Genomic DNA, 23,795 nt, shown 5'->3' on the forward strand with positions numbered 1-23,795 from the left:
CAAGAAGGTTGGATTTTATTCTGAGTATTTTGGGAAGCCATTGTAAAGGTTAAGTAGGGACACAATATAACCTGATTTATGTGTTAAATAATAAACTTAAGTCCATTTCTGTTATGTTTTAAATCATAAACTTAACTCTATAAACTGAAATGGACTGTGGGGAGGGTCAGGCATTTAAGCTGGGAGACCACTAGGGAAACCACAGCAACAGACCAGGTGAGAGATGATGATGGCTTTATGCTAAGGTGGTAACAGAAAAGAAGCCAATAAATCAATGGATTTCAGAAGATGTTTTGGAAATAAAGTTGACATGAATTCCTAATAGGTTGGATGAAAAAAGAGACAGACAAAGAGATAAGACTAATCTTTCAGATTTCCAGTTGGAGCAAATGCATGATTCTGAGATGGAGGAAGGGTAGGGTTATGGAGAGAAAAAAAAGAGTCCTGTTTTGGCCAAGTTTAAGATGCCATTACTAGAGATGTGGGTTTGGAAGTCTGACACACAGTATTTAAAGTTATATGAAATTTACTAAGAATGAATTTGTGGGTAGAAAAGAGACAGGGTCCTGCACTGAGTCATGGGATACATCTAAGTTCCTGGGTCCTCTTGCTGCTCTCTATCCTGTCATCCCACATTTCATATCCTGGTTTGTAATTCTGTTTTCCTTTCTGGAATCTATTTCCCACACCTTGGTTCTCATCTGGCTCTCCACCCCCACTCACCATAGATGTGTGCTGGAACAGCATTTTATGCTATCATTGCTAATCTAAGAACCCAGATTTTAGAGCTGGACAAACTTGTGTTTAATTCCCTTCTCTGGACCTGATTATGTGACCTTGGGTATTTTACTTCATTTTCTCAAGCCTCAGTTTTCTCAAGTATAAAAAGGTGGTAATATGTATATGATAGGTTTATTGTAAAGAAATGAGTCAGATCATATAGGAAGCCCCTGGCATAATCCTGGCACAAAATAAGATCTTAATACAAAGAAAACATTGGCATTATTAACATTATTTTGCTATTAACCACTGCTGTATGCTGTTCCAATCATTTTTTACCACTATATAATATAGGAGAGGGTGAAAATACAATGTCCAAAGACCAAGGATAGAAATATTAGTCATGAGGAATGGCTGAATTAGTTAGACAGAGCATGGGACAGGCTAACTGGGATGAACAACAGTGAGCCAAAGGCAGTTGAGAAATTTAGACATCTAGAATTAAACAGTAAACTTTACTGTATGACCCAAGAAATCAGAGTAATAAAGTGAAATACCTGTAATTGTGGTATCATTTCTTACTATTTAACGCACCTAAGTTCAGCTGTGAGATCCTTTATAGTAGTGTATTTTTCCTCTAATGATAATTGAGCCTTCTGTAGTACATCTCTCAATTCCTGAAGTTGTCTTAAAGTACTTTTTAACTCTCCATGCGCATTTTGGAGTTCAGACTCTAATGCTTCCCGTTTCTGCAAAGCTTCTGTTAGTTCAGTTTCAGTGTGGTGCTGTAATTTTTCTAATTCCTTCACTGTTAAAAGGAAAAAATAATTTTAGAACTATATAAAAACAATGTTATTAAAAATTTGTAGGGCGCCTGGGTGGCTCAGTTGTTAAGCGTCTGCCTTCAGCTCAGGTCATGATCCCAGGGTCCTGGGATCGAGTCCCACATCGGGCTCCCCGCTCAGCGGGAAGCCTGCTTCTCCCTCTCCCACTCTCCCTGCTTGTGTTCCCTCTCTCACTGTGTCTCTCTCTGTCAAATAAATAAAGAAAATCTTAAAAAAAATTGTAAATAATTATAATTAAGAATATCCAATTTTATTCATCTATAAGAGGCAAAATACTGACCACTCATTGTCCCTTCCAGCCCTACTAACCCAAATTCTCACTTTATTCCACTTTCTAAATATAAATACACAGGCAGATAAGCTCAGCTAACATGTTGCTTACCAGAATTTGTCTTCTTATCTAGTTCTGTCTTTGTCTGTTCTAAGATCATGTCTAACTGAGAGAGATGCATTGCTTTATTTTCTCCATCCCTTTTTAGGTACATTATTTCTTTTTCCATTTTAGAGAGTTCTTCTCTGTACTGATCCATCTCAAGTTTTACTTGCCTAGTTAAAAACAAAAAATACAACAATTAATAAACGATAATTTGGAAAACTAAGAGCCAACTGACTTGTCTCTGACTAAACAAAATCTGCAAGTTATATAAGGGCAAATATCAGCAAAACATCTAGTCAGAATCCTAGGTCACACTTAGGTCATATTATTAAAAATCCTCCAACTAAAATATTGTAATTCTACACCAATTATGTACCACTAGGTACGACTGTACTACCTGGTAATATTTAGCAAGGCTAGCTGTCTTTTCAATCTATCTACAGTTAGCTTGTGAAAAGCTTTGTATACTGAGAACAGCCATGGATAGGTATCTGATTCATCTGGAATTTCTGTTATCTGCAACACAGAAAATAAGGAAACCAAGCAATCAAAATATTCACCAGAATGACAATACTACTCATAGGAGAATCAAGTCAGTTATTTTTATTCAGACCTTTATTATTTATGTTATCCTTTTTAGCTTTACAAGGGACTAGAGATTTCCAGACTAGTGCAACTTTCTTGCTTTACAGATGAGGAAACTGGAAGGTTAGTGAATTGTCTGGGATAAGATGAATAGTTATTAACAGTTGAAAGAATCAGGTTTACTAACTTTCAGTCAGTCCTGAGCTTATTCCAACATGGAAGATCCTCTACCTATAGACAAATCAACATAGTGAAAGAAAGTTTTAGGTCCATTTGTTGGTAACTCCAAAGTGATATTCACTAAGTAAACAAGTGCTAATATTAGCCTCAATGGTGGGTAGAACTGATGTGCTTTGAATCAACATTTTTTGTTGTTGTTCTTTTAGGTCTTTGATATTTTGCAAATTGAGTTTGCAAGCGGGAACATTTCTTTTGTAAATGCAACTTAGACAAATGTGGACTTGTTCAAGAGGTTTTTAATCTGATGTCCATGAGTGAACTTGAGGAGAACTATAAAACTCCTAAAACAATATGCAAAATTATGTATACATTGAAATTGTGAATTTAAAGTAAGACTGGTCAGTGTGCTTATATTTTCCTCCAACTTCTCTAAAGATGAAAGCATGGAGTAGTGTGAGTTGGATTTTTAGTGCTGTGTAGAAAAAAGTGAGAGAGAGGTAAGAGAGTTGCAAGTAGATGCAAATCATTGATTTTAATGACTGACTAGAATTTAAGCTGGGTAAAGAAAGGAGAGGACATCAGAGAATGAAACAGTGATGGAACTGATGAATTAAGTCCTGGTGAGATCAAAGAATTGTTGAATTTGGGGTATTAAAGGGAATCAGGTGATAACAGAGGTATAGATGCCTAATATTCAGGTTACGGAAAAACTGGAGATATTGGAAACGATAAGATCTAGAATAAATCATGTGAGTGAGTGGCTGAGGTATGATAGAGCTCAAGATCATTAGAGGAGAGGAATCTTTAAAATGAGAAGGTAACATCTCAGAAGGATCAGGTAACAGATATTGAAATCCTCAAGAATAATGACAGGAGTGGTGTTGGAGGAAGCAATATTACATGAGGTGGCCTGTAGGTGTCAGCAACAGTGAGGGATGATATGGTCTGAATGAAGACCAGAGGTTCACGGAGTATGTTATACTATTCCATATCTCAACCCTGTGAGGTACAAGAACTGTGGGAAAAAATTTTTACTTTAGAGGGCTACAGGACAAGAAGCAAAGTCCTCAGGGAAGAGTAAGATTTCTGTTAAAGCAAGAGAAAAGAAGTAGGGAATATAGAGAATGTCTTTCAGGATGGACTTAGAATTCCAGAGGACAAGTAGAAGTCTCAGAAGTTGGGATAAGCTGAGAGAAGGAAACAGTACACATGGTGAGGTTTGGGGAATTAGTATGAGAGATGACTGTTGACCTGGAAATACACAGCTTCTTGTGGTGTCTGGCATAAGCAAGGATAAAGTTACTATGTAACTATTCAAGTAGACACTGGTGGTGAGGCTGTTGTGTGGGAGACACCAGTCAATGGAAGAAAGAAGGTCTGAAGAACTGTATTCTTAGTCTTAAACACAGGGCAATCCTCTTGACCCAGCTGAGTGAGTTGACATCTAGAAAAGAAACTTGCTACTCAATGCACAAGGCCTGATCTTTACTCCTGTCAGTGGGAGAGAGGGAACCTGGGGACAAGTGTTTTAGTTCAAGTGCCTAAGTTAATTCTTGACTCCTGCTGGTAGCATGGTGGGTTAATTATGAGAGTATTATTAATTATGTAAACTCTTGTAGACAAAGCATAAGAGGTCTGTGGAAGCTAGGGAATGCTTTCAGTTTATGGGTCCCTTTCTTAACCAATTAACTATTGATTCCTGGGCCCGGCTCAGCCAAATTAAATCAGAATCCTTAGAGGTGAGACCTAGCCATCAGTACTTTTTAAAGCTCCTCAGGTAATTTTAATGTTCAGTTAAGGTTCAGAACCACTGCTGTATTCTATTGTTACTCTTTCCCATAAACAATTAGACATCATGAAAGTTTTAAACGAGATCTTTGCCTAAAACTTTTAATACTATTCACAATTTAATATAACACAACAGTTGCTGAGTGCCTATGAGGTATAGGGAACTATGCTAATTGTTGTGGGAGGACCCTAAAATAAACCAGAAATTATTTAGGCTTTAAGGAACTTATAATACAATAGGAGGATAAAGGATTTTAAACTATAATATAAAGAAGGATATAAAGGTACAAAATGCTAATAACACAGGTTGTGAAGAAATTAAATCCTTAAGCAAATGCTTCATTTAACATTATCTGATTTTGAAATTCAGGTAACTACTGATGTTGAAATAGGAAGAAAAAGAAAAAGTGACATATTCATTTTACCTGGCAGTACCAGTAAGCTCAATAACTTTTTGCCTTTTCAAATCGGCTTCATGTATGGCTGCTTCACATTTCTCCTCCATTTTTCTCAACTTTTCAGCTGAACTTTCCCTTTGTTTTTGAAGCTCTTGTTCCAGTTTCGATACCTTGTAAAAATAAGTTTCTTTAAGTATTTTAAGTTCAGTCACATTTTTTGGAATGTGTCACATAACAGTCTTTGGAAGAAAAATATATATATAAATACGTAGTCTAGCCTATCATTCAGTTTCAAGATGTACTATAAAACTCAAAGTACAGACGAGAAAGCAAATGTTTTGGAAATAAAAAAGCAAAACTTTGTGGAAGATATTTCATTCATATATTTATAGAAGTAGCCACATCATAACACTAAAATAGGATTTATAAGAATTGAACAAAATAATGGTTGTGTCCCCTTTCATTATCCCCATGTGAAATGTTTTCTTCGCTTGTCAAACTATGTTGCTTTCCTTCTTCACAAATTGGCTCATTCATTAAAGGATTTCTAAATTCCCAACGCCCTCAAATGTTACCACTTGCATTTGCTCCTATTCATTATTTCCTCTGTTCTCCTATAGTGACGGAGGTATTTTTCCTCCTGTATAAGTCAAATTGCTTCACTAGTGTTCTGGATTCATTTTCTCAGGAGCCTATCCACTTTCTCAGGAACTCATACTATTGACTATCACTACTCTCTCCTGGCTTCTTTATATTAGCATTTAAACATGTTCAAGACATTCCCATCATGAAAAACTACCCATACCTCTACCTCCCTCCAACTACCACCACCACCCTTTCTTTCCTCCTCTTCAAAGCCCAATTTCTCAGTATTCTATGCTTGTTGTATCATCTTCTCACTTCTCATTCATTCCTCAAACCAAAGCAATTTAGCCATTTTTTTTTTTTTAGTAAAGAAAAATGTAGGGACTAACACACCCTTTTAATATGTTTTTAAATATTTTTAAGGTTTAAAAAGTGTTTAAGGTTTGTAATTCCTAGTAGGAAAACATTATCTGAATGAATACCCTAATGGCAAACCACTATAGAATGTTTCAGTTGCATGTGGGGCAGAAGGGTAGGGATTCTCTTCACAGCACCCCAGCTTTCTTCATGAGAAGGTCAGAGGTACACTGGTTTGTATTATTGCGACATCCATTAGGTGATCGTTGCTTTTCCTTCAGCAAGGGCTTTATTTGTCAGAAGGGCATTATGCTTGACCTCCAAATTTGGCTGACAATTTACTGGTGAGATCCATAACCTTTGGATTGCTCTGATATTTTGACATATTCGCTGGGTTCTGGGCCACATCCTGGAAGGCCACCATAACTTCTGGATCCTGCATGGCTACGAGAACCTCTGAATCACTAAGAATTTCATTGAGCCCAGGCATTCCTGCCATTCCAGGCATGCCCCCCTGCCATTCCAGGCATTCCTCCAGGAAAATTACCAGGCATTCCCCCAGGAAAGCCACCTGGGAAAGAGCCATACTGAGCTCCTGATTGTTGTCTGGCTTCTTCCTCCCTCTGGGCTCTCTCATGTTCTTCCCGAGCCTTCTTAACCCTTTCTATTCTTTCTTTGATCTCTCGCTCTTCACGTTTTCGCTCATACTTTCTCCGATGTTCAGCAATTTTCTGGGCCCTCAGTTGAACTTCTTTCAGCATTGCACTAGCATCTTCATCGTAATCCAGTTTACAAGCAAGGGCAAGATCATGTGCTGCTTCTTCCCAATGGCCCAGAAGTCTGTGTGCTTTCCCTCGCCACTTATAAGGCTGAGCTGAATCAGGATTTATTTCAATAGCTCTGTCACAGTCTCGAATGGCAGCATTTGGCTTCTGTAATTTGATGAAGACACTGGCTCTCTTGGCATAGAGAATGGCCAAGCGAGGATTCAGTTTGATGGCATCTGTGAACAAGTCAATGGCTTTCTGTAGTTCGCCATCATTTAGGGCATCAATGGCAGCCACTTTTTTATCATTTGCCTGATCCATCACTTCCTCAGTTATCTCTACATTTTCATCTCCCATTTCTAGAGGGGCATCAGTATCTGGTTCAATCACATCTTCATTGTCAATTTCTAGATCACTTTCCTCACTTGATGGTTCGTCTGTCTTTATGTTTTCCTCCGCCTTCTTACCATCTGTTTTTTCTTCCTTGATATTGTCTTCTGATTTAGTTTTATGAGTGGCAGATGGTATTTTACCCCCCATGCTCTCCACCCACTCCCGCAGGAAGCGCATTTCCTCGGTGTGCAGAACGCTCGGATCCTGCTTACACATTTTCACAAAGGCCCGAAGCTCGCTCACTTTGCGGGGGTCCATGGTCCAGAGGCGGTGGCAGGCGGCAGGTAACAGGCGCGGCTGAGGTTGCGGCCTGATTCCAGGTCCGTGTACTAGCTCCTAGCCATTTTTTTCTTTAAATTTTTATTGTTATGTTAATCACCATACATTACATCATTAGTTTTTGATGTAGTGTTCCATGATTCATTGTTTGTGCATAACACCCAGTGCTCCATGCAGAACGTGCCCTCTTTAATACCCATCACCAGGCTAACCCATCCCCCCACCCCCCTCCCCTCTAGAACCGTTTTTCAGAGTCCATTGTCTCTCATGGTTCGTCTCCCCCTCCGATTTACCCCCCTTCATTCTTCCCCTCCTATCTTTTTTTTTCTTAACATATATTGCATTATTTGTTTCAGAGGTACAGATCTGTGATTCAACAGTCTTGCACAATTCACAGCGCTCACCATAGCACATACCCTCCCCAATGTCTATCACCCAGCCACCCCATCCCTCCCATCCCCCACCACTCCAGCAACCCTCAGTTTGTTTCCTGAGATTAAGAATTCCTCGTATCAGTGAGGGCATATGATACATGTCTTTCTCTGATTGACTTATTTCACTCAGCATAACACCCTCCAGTTCCATCCACGTCGTTGCAAATGGCAAGATCTCATTCCTTTTGATGGCTGCATAATATTCCATTATGTATATATACCACATCTTCTTTATCCATTCATCTGTCGATGGACATCTTGGCTCTTTCCACAGTTTGGCTATTGTGGACACTGCTGCTATAAACATTGGGATCCCTACATTTGTATCTTTGTGCTAAATACCCAGTAGTGCAATTGCTGGATCGTATGGTAGCTCTATTTTCAACTTTTTGAGGAACCTCCATACTGTTTTCCAGAGTGGCTGCACCAGCTTGCATCCCCAGCAACAGTGTAGGAGGGTTCCCCTTTCTCTGCATCACTGCCAACATCTGTCGTTTCCTGACTTGTTAATTTTAGCCATTCTGACTGGTGTGAGGTGGTATCTCATTGAGGTTTTGATTTGGATTTCCCTGATGCCAACCGATGTTGAGTACTTTTTCATGTGTCTGTTGGCCATTTGGATGTCTTCTTTGGAAAAATGCCTGTTCAAGTCTTCTGCCCATTTCTTGATTGGATCATTTGTTCTTTGGGTGTTGAGTCTGATAAGTTCTTTATAGATTTTGGATCCTAGCCCTTTATCTGATATGTCATTTGCAAATATTTTCTCCCATTCTGTCGGTTGTCTTTTGGTTTTGTGGACTGTTTCTTTTGCTGTGCAAAAGCTTTTTATCTTGATGAAATCCCAATAGTTCATTTTTGCCCTGGCTTCCCTTGCCTTTGGCGATGTTTCTAGGAAGAAGTTGCTGCAGCTGAAGTTGAACAGGTTCCTGCCTGTGTTCTCCTTTAGGATTGTGATGGACTCCTGTCTCACATTGAGGTCTTTCAACCATTTGGAGTCTATTTTTGTGTGTGGTGTAAGGAAATGGTCCAGCTTCATTCTTCTGCATGTGGCTGTCCAATTTTCCCAACACCATTTGTTGAAGAGACTGTCTTTTTTCCACTGGACATTCTTTCCTGCTTTGTCAAAGATTAGTTGACCATAGAGTTGAGGGTTCATTTCTGGGCTCTCTATTCTGTTCCATTGATCTATGTGTCTGTTTTTGTGCCAGTACCTTCCTGTCTTGATGATGACAGCTTTGTAATAGAGCTGGAAGTCCGGAATTGTGATGCTGTCAGCTTTGCTTTTCTTTTTCAACATTCCTCTGGCTCTTCAGGGTCTTTTCTGGTTCCATACAAATTTTAAGATTATTTGTTCCATTTCTTTGAAAAAAGTGGATGGTACTTTGATGGGGATTGCATTGAATGTGTAGATTGCTCTAGGTAGCATTGACATCTTCACAATGTTTGTTCTTCCAATCCATGAGCATGCAACGTTTTTCCATTTCTTTGTGTCTTCCTCAATTTCTTTCATGAGTATTTTATAGTTTTCTGAGTACTAGCCATTTTCTATAGAAACTGAGCAATGTCACTAATGCCCTCCATGTTGATAATTCTAGTGGACATTTCTCAACCCTTATTCTACTTGATATTGATCTCAGCAGCCCATGACACCAATGATCATTCTTAATTTCATGAAATACTTACTTTGGCTTCTATGTACCGTATCTCACAGACATGTGCCCAAGTCAATCTTCTCACCTCTCATTCTGTATTTTCTCCCTAGTTAATCTCAGCCACTCCATGTTTTCAATGAACATTTACATGACTGTGCTCTTCAAGTTAATCTCTGGCTAATAAATTTAATATCCTCTCTGCTCTTCTAAAACCTCTCACTAGAGAACTGAATATAGATTAAAAGTTATTAATATCCACACCTCTAACTCAAGTTCCAAGAATAAAATTAAAATAGTACCCAGTGTAAAAACTAAATGGAATCACCAAAACCCATCCACTCTGTGTTTTATTAAAGAGCACATTCATAAGCAGAAAGAATCTAAAGATGAGTAATAATCTGAAATGATCTAACACGGAATCTCTGCACAGAGGAACATGAATGAAAGGCACGAAGAGAATACTGTATACAATGGAAAACTTACTCCAAATACTACAGAAATTTTTAGATATAAACTTCTTTAGACCCTCAAAGAAGTTAAAGAACATACAAAAATCTCTTAAAACAAAGATCAAGAAGAAAAAGAATTTACCAAATGAAAAATACAAATGAACTGGTAGATTTAAGGGGGGAAAAAAAGAGAGAGAGAACCATAAAATCATTATGGAAATGAAAATGACTTCAGAAAGAACAAGAATTTTAATCAATTCTACAAGCCAGAGTCAACAACGGACTTAGGAAGTCGGAATCAAACACAGATAAGATGAAGAAATGCTTCCAGATGAAGCTGAACAAGCATAGCAAGCAATAGGTCTAGACTTTTAACAAAAGGGATGGAGAGCCACAGAACAGCTGTCTCTAAAAAAAAGAAAATAGAGAATACCTGCCTGATATGTTTGAATGTATTGAGGGATTCTTTAGTTCCACTAGAGAGGCTGTGGATGAATTCAGAATACACAGATCAAATGACAAAAGGTGAGGTGTCGTGAGATTACAGGGAACTATCATTTTCTAATTTATACATTTTTGTAAAGTTTGAAAAAGAAAAACAACTCAAAAATATGAATTATCTGTCTGAAGATTTCAGATGAACTGGTAATGAATGAAAGAGGAAAGATTCGATTCTAGTATAAAATTCCTAGGATTCTTTCACTGGAGTAATAACTTATTTTTAGAAGTAAGTAGTTTCCTTTGGGATTTTTCTTGTAGTGCACTGCTTTAGCATATCCTTAGGGATTATCACGCATCCTGATCCAAACACACGATGGAATGAAAAAATCTAAATTATAACTAAGTTCTACGGATGACAAAAATGTGCCCATGGTATTAGAGATGCAGGTTAGAACACACACAAATAGAACTTCACCCATTTTTCAATGTTAACACAGAATATTTCTTATAATATGAAATCTGTGAGGTAAATAGCAATATAACAAAATACTTATCAGTTTTTAAAATTTCTATTTCATACAAGTGAAACAATGTTGACCAATAAGATATACCTGTTTTTCAAGTTTAGTTTGAATGTCTTCTAGCTCTCCGTTCCTAATTGTCTCTTGTTGTAACATTTGCTGCTGTTGCTGAAGAGTATGCTGTAGAATAAGATTCTGCTCAGCAGTCTCTTGAAGACTGTGATTTTTTATCTTTAGTTCTTTCTGTAAACAGTATACCTAACAAATACATACATTTCTCATTAAAATGACATTTCAAATAAAAAGTCATAAAATGTCAAAGCTGTCTTCCTTATTATCTTCATTTGTCATATGGGATAATTGTATTTATGGCTATTGTTTGTTATATGGAAGGGCAGGTTCACTTTTCGGATGGAAGGGTGAGTTAGAAGGGCCTGCTTATAAGGCTGACTCTTGGGGCGCCTGGGTGGCTCAGTCATTAAGCATCTGTCTTTGGCTCAGGTCATGATCTCAGGGTCCTGGGACTGAGCCCCACATCAGGCTCCTTGCTCAGCGGGGAGCCTGCTTCTCCCTCTCCCACTCCCCCTGCTTGTGTTCCCTCTCTCACTGTGTCTCTGTCAAATAAATAGATAAAATCTTTAAAAAAAAAAAAAAGGAAAAAAATTCCCTTTGTCCTACTAATCCAAATCCAATAAATCTGCCCAAAGAAATTATTTTAAAATCATATTAATAATGCAGCATAATTTAATATTTATTTTATAATATTCTTTATGTGCTCCCAAAAGTAAGGGGAAAGTTTAAAAAATGATATATCAATCTTGATTTAAAATGATGCAACCATTTAAAATCATAATTTAAAAGACAGTAGGAAATACAATATTTTAGACAATGAAATTAAGTGGAAAAAGCCCCCCAGAATTACATTTCATTAACATAATTATGAAAAACATTCAGACAAATAGAAAACTGAAAACTTATGTATTAGAAAGTGGATTGCAGGTAAATCCTTTAAAAATATCTTATTTTTGCTTACATAATAACTATTTTTAACATGAAGGAAAATAAAAGTCATTCCTTTAAAGCAAAAAAAAATCTTACCAATAAGTATTCCAGAAGAAAGGAATTTTAAACTGCTAAGAAATAGTGGAAGAGAACCCTGATTTGGTCCCTTTTTCTAATTATCCAGCAGTTGAACAGTCAGCAGCATCATGAAGGGCTCAGGGGCCAAATATTCTTTGGTCATGAGGAGAAGCTCTTAAGTTTCACATCTCTTCATTATATGATGACACTGTAAACTTGGTGAACCTTAGGCAACTAACCAATTTCTTATTCTATTATTATAGTCCTTTTTTAATGCTAATTTACTTAACTTTGTCTAAATGAAAATAATTTATTTAGTGCAAACATGTATCAGTATCACCTATTTTCTTTGTTTTACTTGCTAGCTAGCCCCCAAGAAAACTGCAGATCACACTTAGTGCAGTAGTTTATTTTATATAGAACTGATCTGCTGCAAGATAAGTTTAAATACTATTTTTTCTTTATCGGAACATCCTGTCTTATATTTACTTTCCTAGTCAGAGAAAAAAATGGACAAAATATTAAGATAAGGTAAAACAGAAGAAAAAAAGATAAGCCTTAGCCAAAATGCCAAGAAACCATACCACATAATAACAATAAAAAATTTATTTCAACAACCTGGTCACTGGCAAAATAATTTCAATTAAAAATATTGAGTATCAACCTGCATCTATTCAATTTGAAGTGGCATTTTATTGCACTACCCTTTAACTTCCACTTGACTTTAAACTATAAGAAATAGTTTTTACATTATATTCTCTACTGTTATTATATTCAGAGAAGAGATTTCCTAAAGGATTTATCACTTTATAATTAGGGTCAAGAAGAAAGTAGAATTTACACTATAAAATCTACTTGACGATTAACTTTATCTAGATTAATCTATATCTGAAGGAAAAATACTCTCACCATTATTACAAAAAGTAAAATATAACCCAGGGGTGCCTGGGTAGCTGAGTCAGTTGAGAGTCCGATTCCTGGTTTTGGCTTAGGTCATGATCTCAGGGTTCTGAGATCTAGTCCTGAGTTAGGCTCTGTGCTCCGTGAGGAATCTGCTTGAGATTCTCTGCCTCTCCCTCTCCATCTGCCCCTCCCCTTGCTCACATGCTTTCTCTCTCTCATAAAAAATAAAATCTTTAAAATAAATAAATTAAATAAAATATAACCCAGAAAAGTTACTGATATGATGATGCCAACTTCTCAAAATTTAAGTCTACCAATTTGAATAAAAATATCAATAAAATGATTGATTTTATGCAAAAAATGTTTAGTCTTATTCACATCTATTTTGTGTTTATTTTCTTCTCTCACATTAACAATGTAATTTTGCATCATACTTTATCACTTTTTAAAGCATGTTAATATGGAATTAAAATATTTTCAAAATGATTCAGAACTCCGAAGTTACTATTATTTTAATCATAAATGTACTTACTCAACATGTGGAAAATAATATTTGCCTGAGGCAAAATTTCAGAGGAATATTTATTAGCTTTTTGTGGTGGATAATTAACATTTAGTTTTTACAACTGGATAACTTCCTACCAGTATGCTCTAGAGTCACTTAATTATTCAGCTAGTATGTGATTTGGGAATATCTACTGATTTAAAAGATTAAAACATCTTTATAACATCACCTATTACTAAAAGAATGGATGCACTATGAATCAAATCCAATTTTCTTTTTTCCTTTTAAGGTTTTATCTATTTATCTGAGAGAGACAGAGAGAGTGCACTGCAGGCGGAGTGGCAGGCAGAGGGAGAGGGAGAAGCAGGCTTCCCGCTGAGCAGGGAGCCAGACACGGGGCTCAATCCCAGGACCCTGGGATCATGACCTGAGCCGAAGGCAGATGCTTAACGACTGAGCCACCCAGTGGCCTCAAATCCAATTTTCTAAAACCTAGCTATATATAATGAAAACTTCACAAGTCTGATATAATACAGTTGACTCTTGAACAATAAGGGTTTGAACTGCATAGGTCCACTCGTGCAGATTTTTTACAGTACAGTACTGTAAATGTATTTTCTCTCCCTTATGATTTTCTTAATCACATTTTCTTTTCTCTAGCTCACTTATTGTAAGAAAACAGTATATAATACATATAACATAGAAAATATGTGTTAATCATCTATGTTATGGTAAGGCGTCTAGTCAACAGTAGGCTATTCATAGTTAAGTTTTTGGGAAATCAAAGGTTATATGGGGATTTTCAACTACATGGCGGGGAGGGGGTTGGCACCCCTAACCACTGCATTGTTCAAGGATCAACCTTAATTATATTAACCAGCACTGATACTAAAATTTGCTCTAAAGACAAGTAATTCAAAAGTAAATAAATGTATGGGGTGGTACTTAAGAAAACAAAGTAAATAGTAATTGAATTTTTCTCCGTTTCTTATCAATATATGTGAAAGAGTGAAAGATAACCTGTTAAGCCAAATACATGTGCACTGAGATAATAATTCAGCAGCAAAAAATGCAAATCTTTCTAATTTACTTCCTTATTCCCTAGTATAGTTGTACATACTTGACTACTACTTCTGATTTCTAATTCAGTTTGGAGCCTAGGTTTTTATTTCCAGTCATTTTGGAAATAATTCTAAGTTCATTTTAGGTAAATGCCTACTATCCACCCTAGTCTCTGATGCGGTTTCTGAGAGCACAAAGTGTAAAGCTCAACAAACTCTCGTTACAAACACTGCTTGTCTCCAGATTCTATCTCTGCCAAGTCCATCTACACTGAAGGACAGTGAGGGCTATCAAAGAAATGTTTAAGTAATGTTTGAAGAAGTTCATAGTAAAATAAAAATAACATTTCTATTTTAAAAAGTCAAAGTATCCATAGTTGAGGTAATTTAAATTCCATATACTGCAGTAGAGAAATATATGCCTGTCTGTCAAAGATGCTATAAAAGCCTTCATGAAGAGACATGGAAGGAAGAAGACAGGACCAATAAAATATGAAGAGTTCCTTTTTCAATCTCTAAACTTACATAATTATGTGATACACCTAAGTCTGGAGTGCTAGTCAACTACATATTTGCTTTTAGATCTATGCTTGCCTTCCCCCTGCTCTGCTCCAGGTATTGCAAGAAATTCCTTTTTGGATAACAAAGATTTAGCCAGTGGGAGGGACCTGGAGCAGTCCTCCTCCCCTATGGCCTCAGTTTCAATTAGACAGATTCCTTTGTGGACCTCACTCCACTAGGCAGCCCTGCTTCTGGACTATAATCATTGCATCTCTTCCTGATATTCCTCTATCCCTAATGATGGTAGTAGGTCCCTGCTTATGATAATCTGAGTCACCTTACCATGCTTTGTTTGCTTCTCTCTTCCATCACCTGTGTATCTAATTCTCTGCATAAAATTCTCTCCATTTTAAAGATATAGAAAGGATTCTATTTTTCTGGTTGGGACTTTCTGATGCATTCAAGTCAACTTTGATGAACATTTTTGGGGGACTATTTCTAAACATGAATTTAAGGTTTAAAGCTTATATTTAATTTTTAAAACAGAATTTATTTTAAATTTGTATTATAAATTCTAACAAAGAAATAAAGGAACTCTTCACTAAGGTTATACCTTTGAGCAAAGTGAATACCTATTATGTTGAAAGCAAAGTGGTAGACACTGATGATATAGAATAAGGTATGAATAAGATAACCTGAGTCATCCATCCAGCATCTCAGAAACTCTTCTCAATAGACAAAGTTGAATTTCCAAACCTAATTCTCAATCCTTCAGACAACCAGAAGGAGCAAAAATAAAACGAAAAAACTTGAAGATGGGGCGCCTGGGTGGCTCAGTTGTTAAGCGTCTGCCTTCGGCTCAGGTCATGATCCGAGGGTCCTGGGATCGAGCCCCGCATCGGGCTCCCTGCTCCGTGGGGAACCTGCTTCTCCCTCTCCCACTCCCCCCTGCTTGTGTTCCCTCGCTAGCTGTGTTTCTGTCAAATAAATAAATAAAACCTTAAAAAAAAAATTTGAAGAATTTTACGCCTCTAAATCTAAAACAATATTCTAAGTCTTAATCATTTTGTTAGAATTCCTTTCTGTGATATTAACAATAATTTAATCTTCTGATTCCCTAGAAATAGATAAAAGAATCAGAATTTTAAGGTGTCATATTTTGTATTGCACAGAATTAATGTTTGTTATAAACAAAGAATATAAAATTGGAATTCACATTTTAATGGAAAGTTTTTTTTAAAAGATTTTATTTATTTGAGAAAGAGAGAGTGCACACAAGTTGGGGGGGAGGGGCAGAGGGAGAAGCAGGCTGCCCGCTTAGCAGAGAGCCTGATGGGGGGCTTGATCCCAGGACCCTGGGATCATGATCTGAGCCCAAGGCAGAAGCTTTAACCAACTTTACATAATTATGTAAGTTTAGAGATTGAAAAAGGAACTCTTCATATTTTATTGGTCCTGTCTTTAGGGAGAGGGAGAAGCAGGTTCCCCACAGAGCAGGGAGCCCGATGCGGGGCTCAATCCCAGGACCCTCGGATTAAGGCACCCTTTAATGGAAAGTTTTTTATCAGTTACAAAAAGATGTACTTTTAAAGAATCTTAAAAATAATATCTCAAAAAGAAGTCATGTGAAAAATGTTTTTTAATAAAAATGCTAATTTACCTCTTCAGATTTCTTCTTTAGCTGCTTTTCAAACTTTTCCTTATTTCCTTCTAATTGATTCAAGTGCAAGGCAAGTTCTTCCTTACAAATTTCCAGTGCTGAATCTAGTTGTCTGACCTAAGCAGGAGAAAAGCAAAAAAAGAAAAATCAACTAATATTAATGAGTGCTTATTATATGTTCAATATTTTACAGGTTTATCTCCTAATATTACCTAACTGCTTCAAACTGAATACATAGCCCAACTTAGGACACAGAATGCTATTACAGAAAAAATTTATTTAGAAAACTGATTTTTTATTGCAAATTAGGAAATCAGAGGCTGGAGTCCTAAAGAATAAACAGAACATGAACAAGTGAAGAAGAGCATTCCAGGAAGAGGGAGTATGTCCAGAGACAAGACAATGTGAAAAGGAATGGTGCGAAGTTGGCAGTTTAGGGTACGAAGAGTATTAATTTATAGGGGATGGGTTTTTGGGAGATTAGACTGGAAAGACAGACTGGGGCCAACTGTCAAGAACCTGTAGACCAAACACCCTAAGACATTTACCTAAAATAGTAAACAACATTTAAGCCTTTTCTTAAGTTCCCTTGATCAAGAAAAATAGTAAAGTGAGTACACGTTAGTGTACTGCGCTAATAATGCTATGGTGCAAATATTCTGAATGTGCTCAAGTCACAAAGAAAATGAAAATATTTTTGTTAGCTAGAAAAAAAACTTAGCAGGCTGCATTTGCTTTGAATCAGTGAAAACATTTTCAGAAAGGCAGCACTGTAACTTGGTCCAAGTGTTCACAGAGCTGCAAATGCTTTACACACCTTAATATTAAATAGCAAATGAGCAAAGAGCAACACAAATTCAGTAAACTTTTTTCACAAAAATTAGTTTAAGGGCCACAATTTGCACGTGTGCTCCATATCCCATCTGTCAAAAAGATGTTTGTCTTGCTTCTTTCTTAGTGTAATTTTGAGCTTCTCAGGAGTGGTTTTTTACCCCCCTTAATCAAGCAGCATTCTCGTAAGTCATCTTGAAGGTGTAAAAGAAATCTCAAGATGAGAAAAAGAAAAATGCTCCCTCTTGCAGATACTATTTATTCTATATCATGAAATTATCTTTGCAACTCTTATTTCTAAATAGAGAATCCTGAAAGACCATTTTCAAAGATTGTCCCTATAGCCTGTGAATATAACCATTAACAGCTAAAAAGTTGGTAATTTTGAATTATTATCCTTGTTAATAAATTAACATTAAATAACACAAATTAACATTTGTTTTATGAAAGGTATAAATACTTATGAGTTTTCTTTCTTTCTTTTTTTCCTGAGGGTTTTATTTTTTTAGTTTTCTTTCTTAACCATGAGAATGAGCACTGGTACTTGTATCATCTCCCACACACAGAGAAAAAATGAAATTTGTGACTGTCAGAATATCGCACCTGATAATTAATAATGTAAAAACTAATTCAGGCAAGCTTTATCACAAGATGTTAAAACTATTGGTTATAGGTAGTTGAGGAGTAGTACATTCACATGGCCTGAAAGAATCACCGCACATTTTAATTATAAAGGAAAAAAATGTGCCCTTTACATGGGGAGATCTGGCAGTAATCAGCTTAAATAAGGTGCCAATATTGGCAATGCCAGTTATGGGTAGTCTGACATGTGCTTCCTGATGGGAAGCAGAAAAACACAGTATAACTCATGTGGTGTTCTAGTTGACCTAGACTTTCAGAAGATTCACTATCAAGAAGAACAGAAGAGTGAGTTTAGGGAAACCTAAAGTGCCAAAAGCAACAAGTAATTATAAATGAATCCTAGAGTGGAAAAAGAACAAGAACAAGCTGAAGTAGTGTTTCTGAAGGTTTTAATGGGCATACAAATCAGCTGGGCACCCTATTAAAATACAGATTCTGATTCAGTAGAAGGACAAAAAGGTAGGACAGGAGACATGGGCTCAAAATTTAAGGAAGCTCTCACTCTCAGGGTCATGCCAAGTGCCAACACTATACTTATACAACCCCAAGAGTAAGAATCTCCTTAAATTTTGCACCAGAAGCAATTCACTTCCTTCACCTTAATCCCAATTCTGTTCAGTAGGTCCGGGGTATAGCCGAAATTCTGCAAGTCAAACAAGTTTCTAGGTGATGCTGATGTTGCTAGTCCACAGACCATGCTTTGAGTAGCAAGGCTATATAGAATGATTTTAAATAATTGGAAAAATTTAGTATGGACTGTGTGTTGAATGATGCCACTGAATTAACTTTTACTTTCTCTGGTGTGCAGAGTGGTGTAGTCATGTAGGAGAAAGTTTCTGTTCACAGGAGATGCAAGTTTAAATATTACAGGTGTAAAGTGTTAATGACATCTGCAACATTCTCTCAGGTGGTCTGGCAAAAAGGAAATGTACACATTTATGTCTCACATTTACGTTATGAGATTGGGTGGGTGCGTGCACAAGTGGGTATGTGTGTGTAGGGAGAGATGAAATGAATGTAGCTAGAGTTTAACAGACAGTAAATCGAGGCAGAGGGTTCACAAATGTTCTCTGTACTATTCTTTCCATTTTTTTGTAGGTTTGGAATGCTTCAAAATAAAATTTAAAGTTTTTGTTTTTTTGTTTTTTTTGATAGAGAGAGACAGCAAGAGAGGGAACATAAGCAGGGGGAGTGGGAGAGGGAGAAGCAGGCTCCCCACAGAGCAGGGAGCCCGATGTGGGGCTCGATCCCAGAACCCTGGGATCATGACCTGAGCCGAAGGCAGATGCTTAATGACTGAGCCACCCAGGCGCCCCTCAAAATAAAATTTAATTAAAATTAATAAATCAATTTAAAAAATAATAAAACCCCAAACATTTACTACTCTGTTGGATTCATTATTTGAACAAGGAGTTTGAGAGTCTAAATCTCATATGGATAAGCATCATTCACCTCACACAAACCACCTATAAATACACATACACATATATGGACATAAATGAATGAAATGAAATGAATGAAATGAAAATAAAGACGCTGCTTTGTTGAACCAAAAGAACTTCCTCAGGAGTATAGTCTGGGGGTAACCAGGTATGGGCTCTAGTCTACCTATTTTCAACAAAAGCAGCTAAGTTCTTTTTTGTTGTTGCTTTTTTCTACTTATGACTTTCTTTGGGAAAAGAAAAAAATCCAGAGTGGACTATAAAAGCAAAGAAACAAAAGAAAGTAAGTAAACAAAATCTCTAAATCTAACAGGCACCTTCTCAATATTCTATTTAACAACATGTAATATAATTGCTTTAATTTATTGGTTTCTTATTCCTGTTCAGAATTTCTCATCAATCTTCTAGTTCTCATTAATCATACTTTCATAAATGATATAACTTTAAATTGATTCTTATAACTCTCCTGCAGATAGAAAATTCAGAATTTTTGTGATTTCATTAATTATATTTGTATTTCCTTTGTTAATGGTTGAACTGACTGCATTTTTCAAGAATTTACCAATTGTAAGAATATATTCTTTGACTGGTTACTTTAAAAAAATTCATATTTTTTATGCAAAGAACAAATAGAGGTACCTACGTAGAGGGACATAGCCAAAGTCAAGAGGGGAAGGTGGTAATGACATATCAGGAAGAAACGAGGTTTCAAACTTCAATTTTGTTGCTACAAATATCCTGTATGTTAGGTTTGGTATAGCTTGAGTCATAGGAATGTTGTTTCTATATTTCTTCCTCATTTTGGTGTTTGCCCCAATAACATCAAACCTAAAGCCATTAAGGGAATAAAACCCAGTAACAATTTCTTCTCTTACTGATTTTAATATCTGGTTATTAACATATGGAAATAAACTACTAGATGTGTTAGGTAGTTTGATAAAAAAACAGGAGGTAAGTGGCAAAACAGATTTTATTTAATGAAATTATTTCATGCCTACAACTTTCATAATGATTTTTTCATGTTAATGATCTTAGAGGTTATTTTTACATGAGGAAATGAACTGACATGGCATTAAATGTTAAAAGTTTTGGGGAATACTATATGAGTTATGGATAAACATATAATCGTGTTTACATGGGCATACTTGGTAATAAAATGGATTAAAAACAGAGTACTAGGCAAAAATAACACTGGATTAACATATTCCTTATATTCAAGCCATATATGACAGAATAAACATGCTGTTACCTATTTTTAACACTAAAAATGCAAAGGAGAAATATCGAATATATAGTAAGTACTTATAAAACTTTGAGTAACTAAGTATGTGCTAAGCATTATAGGTACCTCATTTCATCTCCTCCTCATACTGACCCTCCTCCAGAGTATTGTTATCTGTATTTTACTGATGAAAAAGTTAAAGTTCAGAGACTTAAAATAACCTAGCCAGGGTTAAAGTTAACTAGTAAGCACTCAGAAATCAGGACTGAACCTCAAGTCAACTTAGCTCCAAAACCCATTCTTTTAACCATGAAGACAGAGTAGCCATAAAACAAAAGGATTTTTGTATTTTATCTGGAAATTCTGATTTTCTCCCCTAATTAATCTTATAGCAGAACTGGTAAAAAGAAGTAAAATTCGACTGCTTGTAGATTCATCTCCTTTCACTTCCTCTGTTAATTCTTTACTGGTAATGTTAATAAGTAGCTACAGTTAAAAAAACATTTTTTGTTAAAAAAGAAGCCTTTCTTAAGGCAAAAAAAAAAAGTTTAGACAATCCACAAACCAGATTATCAACAAATAATTAAGATTTTAATTCACAATGAAGAAAATATACTTACAGAAAATAAGTTCACTGACTCAGGCAAAATCTTTACCTGTGAGTTTTTATTTAAATAATTTTTATAATTTATAGAGAAAGTATAAAAGCTACAGAATGTCTCTATTAAAAAAAAGTTTTAAAAAATTAGCATACTAGCCTTGATTGTTTCTTCCGATACTTGGTTCTGTAATGTTCTCAAAGCTTCATCTTTCTTCATGTTTTCCTTTTCCATCTCCTGAAAACACACAGATTGGTAGCAGAAATATGAGTACATGTATAAATATTTTAATTTTAGCATTACTAATAGGCTGTTAAGCAACTGATTTAATTAGAATTAAAGGTAGATTATAGAAACATAAGTATTAGTCAGCTGTTAAATAGCACTTTCAGGGGCACCTGTTTGGCTCAGTCAGTTAAATGTCTGCCTTCGGCTCTGGTCGTGATCCCGGGGGTCCTGGGATCAAGCCCCACATCGAGCTCCCTGCTCAGCGGGAGCCTGCTTCTCCCACTCCCTCCCTGCTTGTGCTCTCTGTTGCTATCTCTATCTCTCTCAAATGAATAAATAAAATATTTTTTTAAAAAATAAATAAACAGATAAAATAAACAGCACTTTCACAAAGATGATTTTACCCCTTTGCTTTCCGTCAGGAGTCTGTCTAGTGATTCAAGATGATGTTGTTTACATATTATATCTTGCTGCAAAATGGACATAGTCTTTTCTTGTTCTTTAGACTGTTGGTCTTTTTTCTCTAGTTGAGATTCAAGCTAAACATAAAAACATGATTAACTTTCATATAATTTTTAAAAAATCATGAAACATGTTAAATATACAGAAAAGAATATAATACTCCCATGTTAAATTACTACTGAAATTACACAGATTTTTCATTTTGCCATATTTCCTTCAGTTTCTCTCCCTTGAGAGAAGAAATGAAATCACATGGCCAGGTCTTACCTCTCACCAATACAGTTGATTTCCTCCCTCATCAGTACAGCTGACCCTTGACCGACACAGGTTTGAATTGCACAGGTCCACTTAAATGAGGACTTTTTACACTATAGTACTGTAAATGTATTTTTTCTCTTCATTATGATTTTCTTAATCACATTTTCTTTTCTCTGGATTTATTGTAAGAATACAAATACGATACATGTAACATACAAAATATGTATTAGCTGACTGTTTTGTTAGCAGCAAGGCTTCTCATGAGTAGGCTGTTCAATTTTGGGGGAGTCAAAAGTTAGATGAGAATTTTCAGCTGTGCAGGGGGACTGTGCCCCTAACCCCTAAGTTGTTCAAAGGTCAAATATACTATGCTGAAATTGGTCTGTATCATTCTCTGGTATGTTTCTCACACGTTTTTTGTGTTTACTACATATGTAGATCTATGAATAATATGTATTTTTGTTTTGAAATTTTACACAGACAATATCAAAACATCTGCAAGTTTTAGCAACTTGGTTTTTTTACTCAATGTTGTTTTAGATATTTATCCCTGGATATTTATCCATGTAACCATATGTAGATCTAGTTCATTGCTTTTCCTAAAAGTACAGTATTCTACTGTAACAACTACAGACGTCCTCTCTTCAAATCAAGAAGAGTTTAATATTCTATTTTTCACCATCACAACAATGTTACAATACATCCTGTGCACGTCTCTTTATGTATTAGAGTTTCTTTAGAATAGATCACCTAGAAGTGGACTTTCTGTTTGTAGGATATGCACATTTCCAATTTCATTAGGTATTTCTCTTCAAAGTGCATCAAAATTTATGCTTATATTAGAAATGTGTAAGATTCTCATTCCCATAACTTCAACAATAATTGGTGTTATCAAAATTTCAAAATACCTTTGTGAAGACAAAATGGGAAATTACTGATATGTGTATATGCATATATGTGCATACTACATACAAATGTGCAAAAATTATATGATATATATATAACACACATACATATATAATAAAAATATGACAGAACAAGGTTAACCAGAAAATATTAAAACTAAGTAACTCTGAAAACACTCAAATGAAAATAATCAAATAACAAATTAGAGGAACAGAACAAATAAAGATGGAAGAAAAGTGAACAGAGCCTAAAGGACCTGTTGGACACCATCCGGCAGACCAAAACGCAGATCATGGGAGGAGAGGAGAGGGAAAAAGGGACATTGAGAATATCTGAAGAAATAATGATTGAAAATGTCTAAATTTTGGGCACCTGGGTGGCTCAGTTGGTTAAGCGACTGCCTTCGACTCAGGTCATGATCCTGGAGTCCCGGGATCAAGTCCCGCATCGGGCTCCCTGCTCGGCAGGGAGTCTGCTTCTCCCTCTGACCCTCTTCCCTCTCGTGCTATCTCTCATTCTCTCTCTCAAATAAATAAATCTTTAAAAAAAAAAAAAGAAAAGAAAATGTCTAAATTTGGGGCACCTGGCTGGCTCAGTTGGAAAAGCATGCAACTCTTGATCTCAGGGTTATGAGTTTGAGTCCCATATTGGGTATAGAGATTACTTAAATAAATAAAAACTTAAAAAAAAAAAAGAAAATGTCTAAATTTAATGAAAGACATGGA

General features: G+C 36.0%; 1 protein-coding gene and 1 pseudogene across 1 annotated transcript in view; both read right to left on the reverse strand.

Annotated features, from left to right (window-relative positions):
• Nucleotides 1–23,795, reverse strand: part of CCDC18 (coiled-coil domain containing 18) — a 104,761-nt gene that overhangs the window by 35,034 nt on the left and 45,932 nt on the right. Inside the window, 7 exon segments of the mRNA XM_028087647.2 lie at nt 1,315–1,528; nt 1,948–2,111; nt 4,920–5,062; nt 10,861–11,028; nt 16,481–16,597; nt 21,376–21,453; nt 21,849–21,983. Coding sequence (XP_027943448.2) covers nt 1,315–1,528; nt 1,948–2,111; nt 4,920–5,062; nt 10,861–11,028; nt 16,481–16,597; nt 21,376–21,453; nt 21,849–21,983 — 1,019 coding nt within the window.
• LOC114196846 (hsc70-interacting protein pseudogene) lies at nt 6,142–7,267 on the reverse strand (annotated as a pseudogene).

This window comes from Eumetopias jubatus, unplaced genomic scaffold (assembly GCF_037043125.1).
Source record: "Eumetopias jubatus isolate StellerSeaLion01/CBP00866 unplaced genomic scaffold, mEumJub1_p1.0 scaffold_4, whole genome shotgun sequence".
NCBI lineage: Eukaryota > Metazoa > Chordata > Mammalia > Carnivora > Otariidae > Eumetopias > Eumetopias jubatus.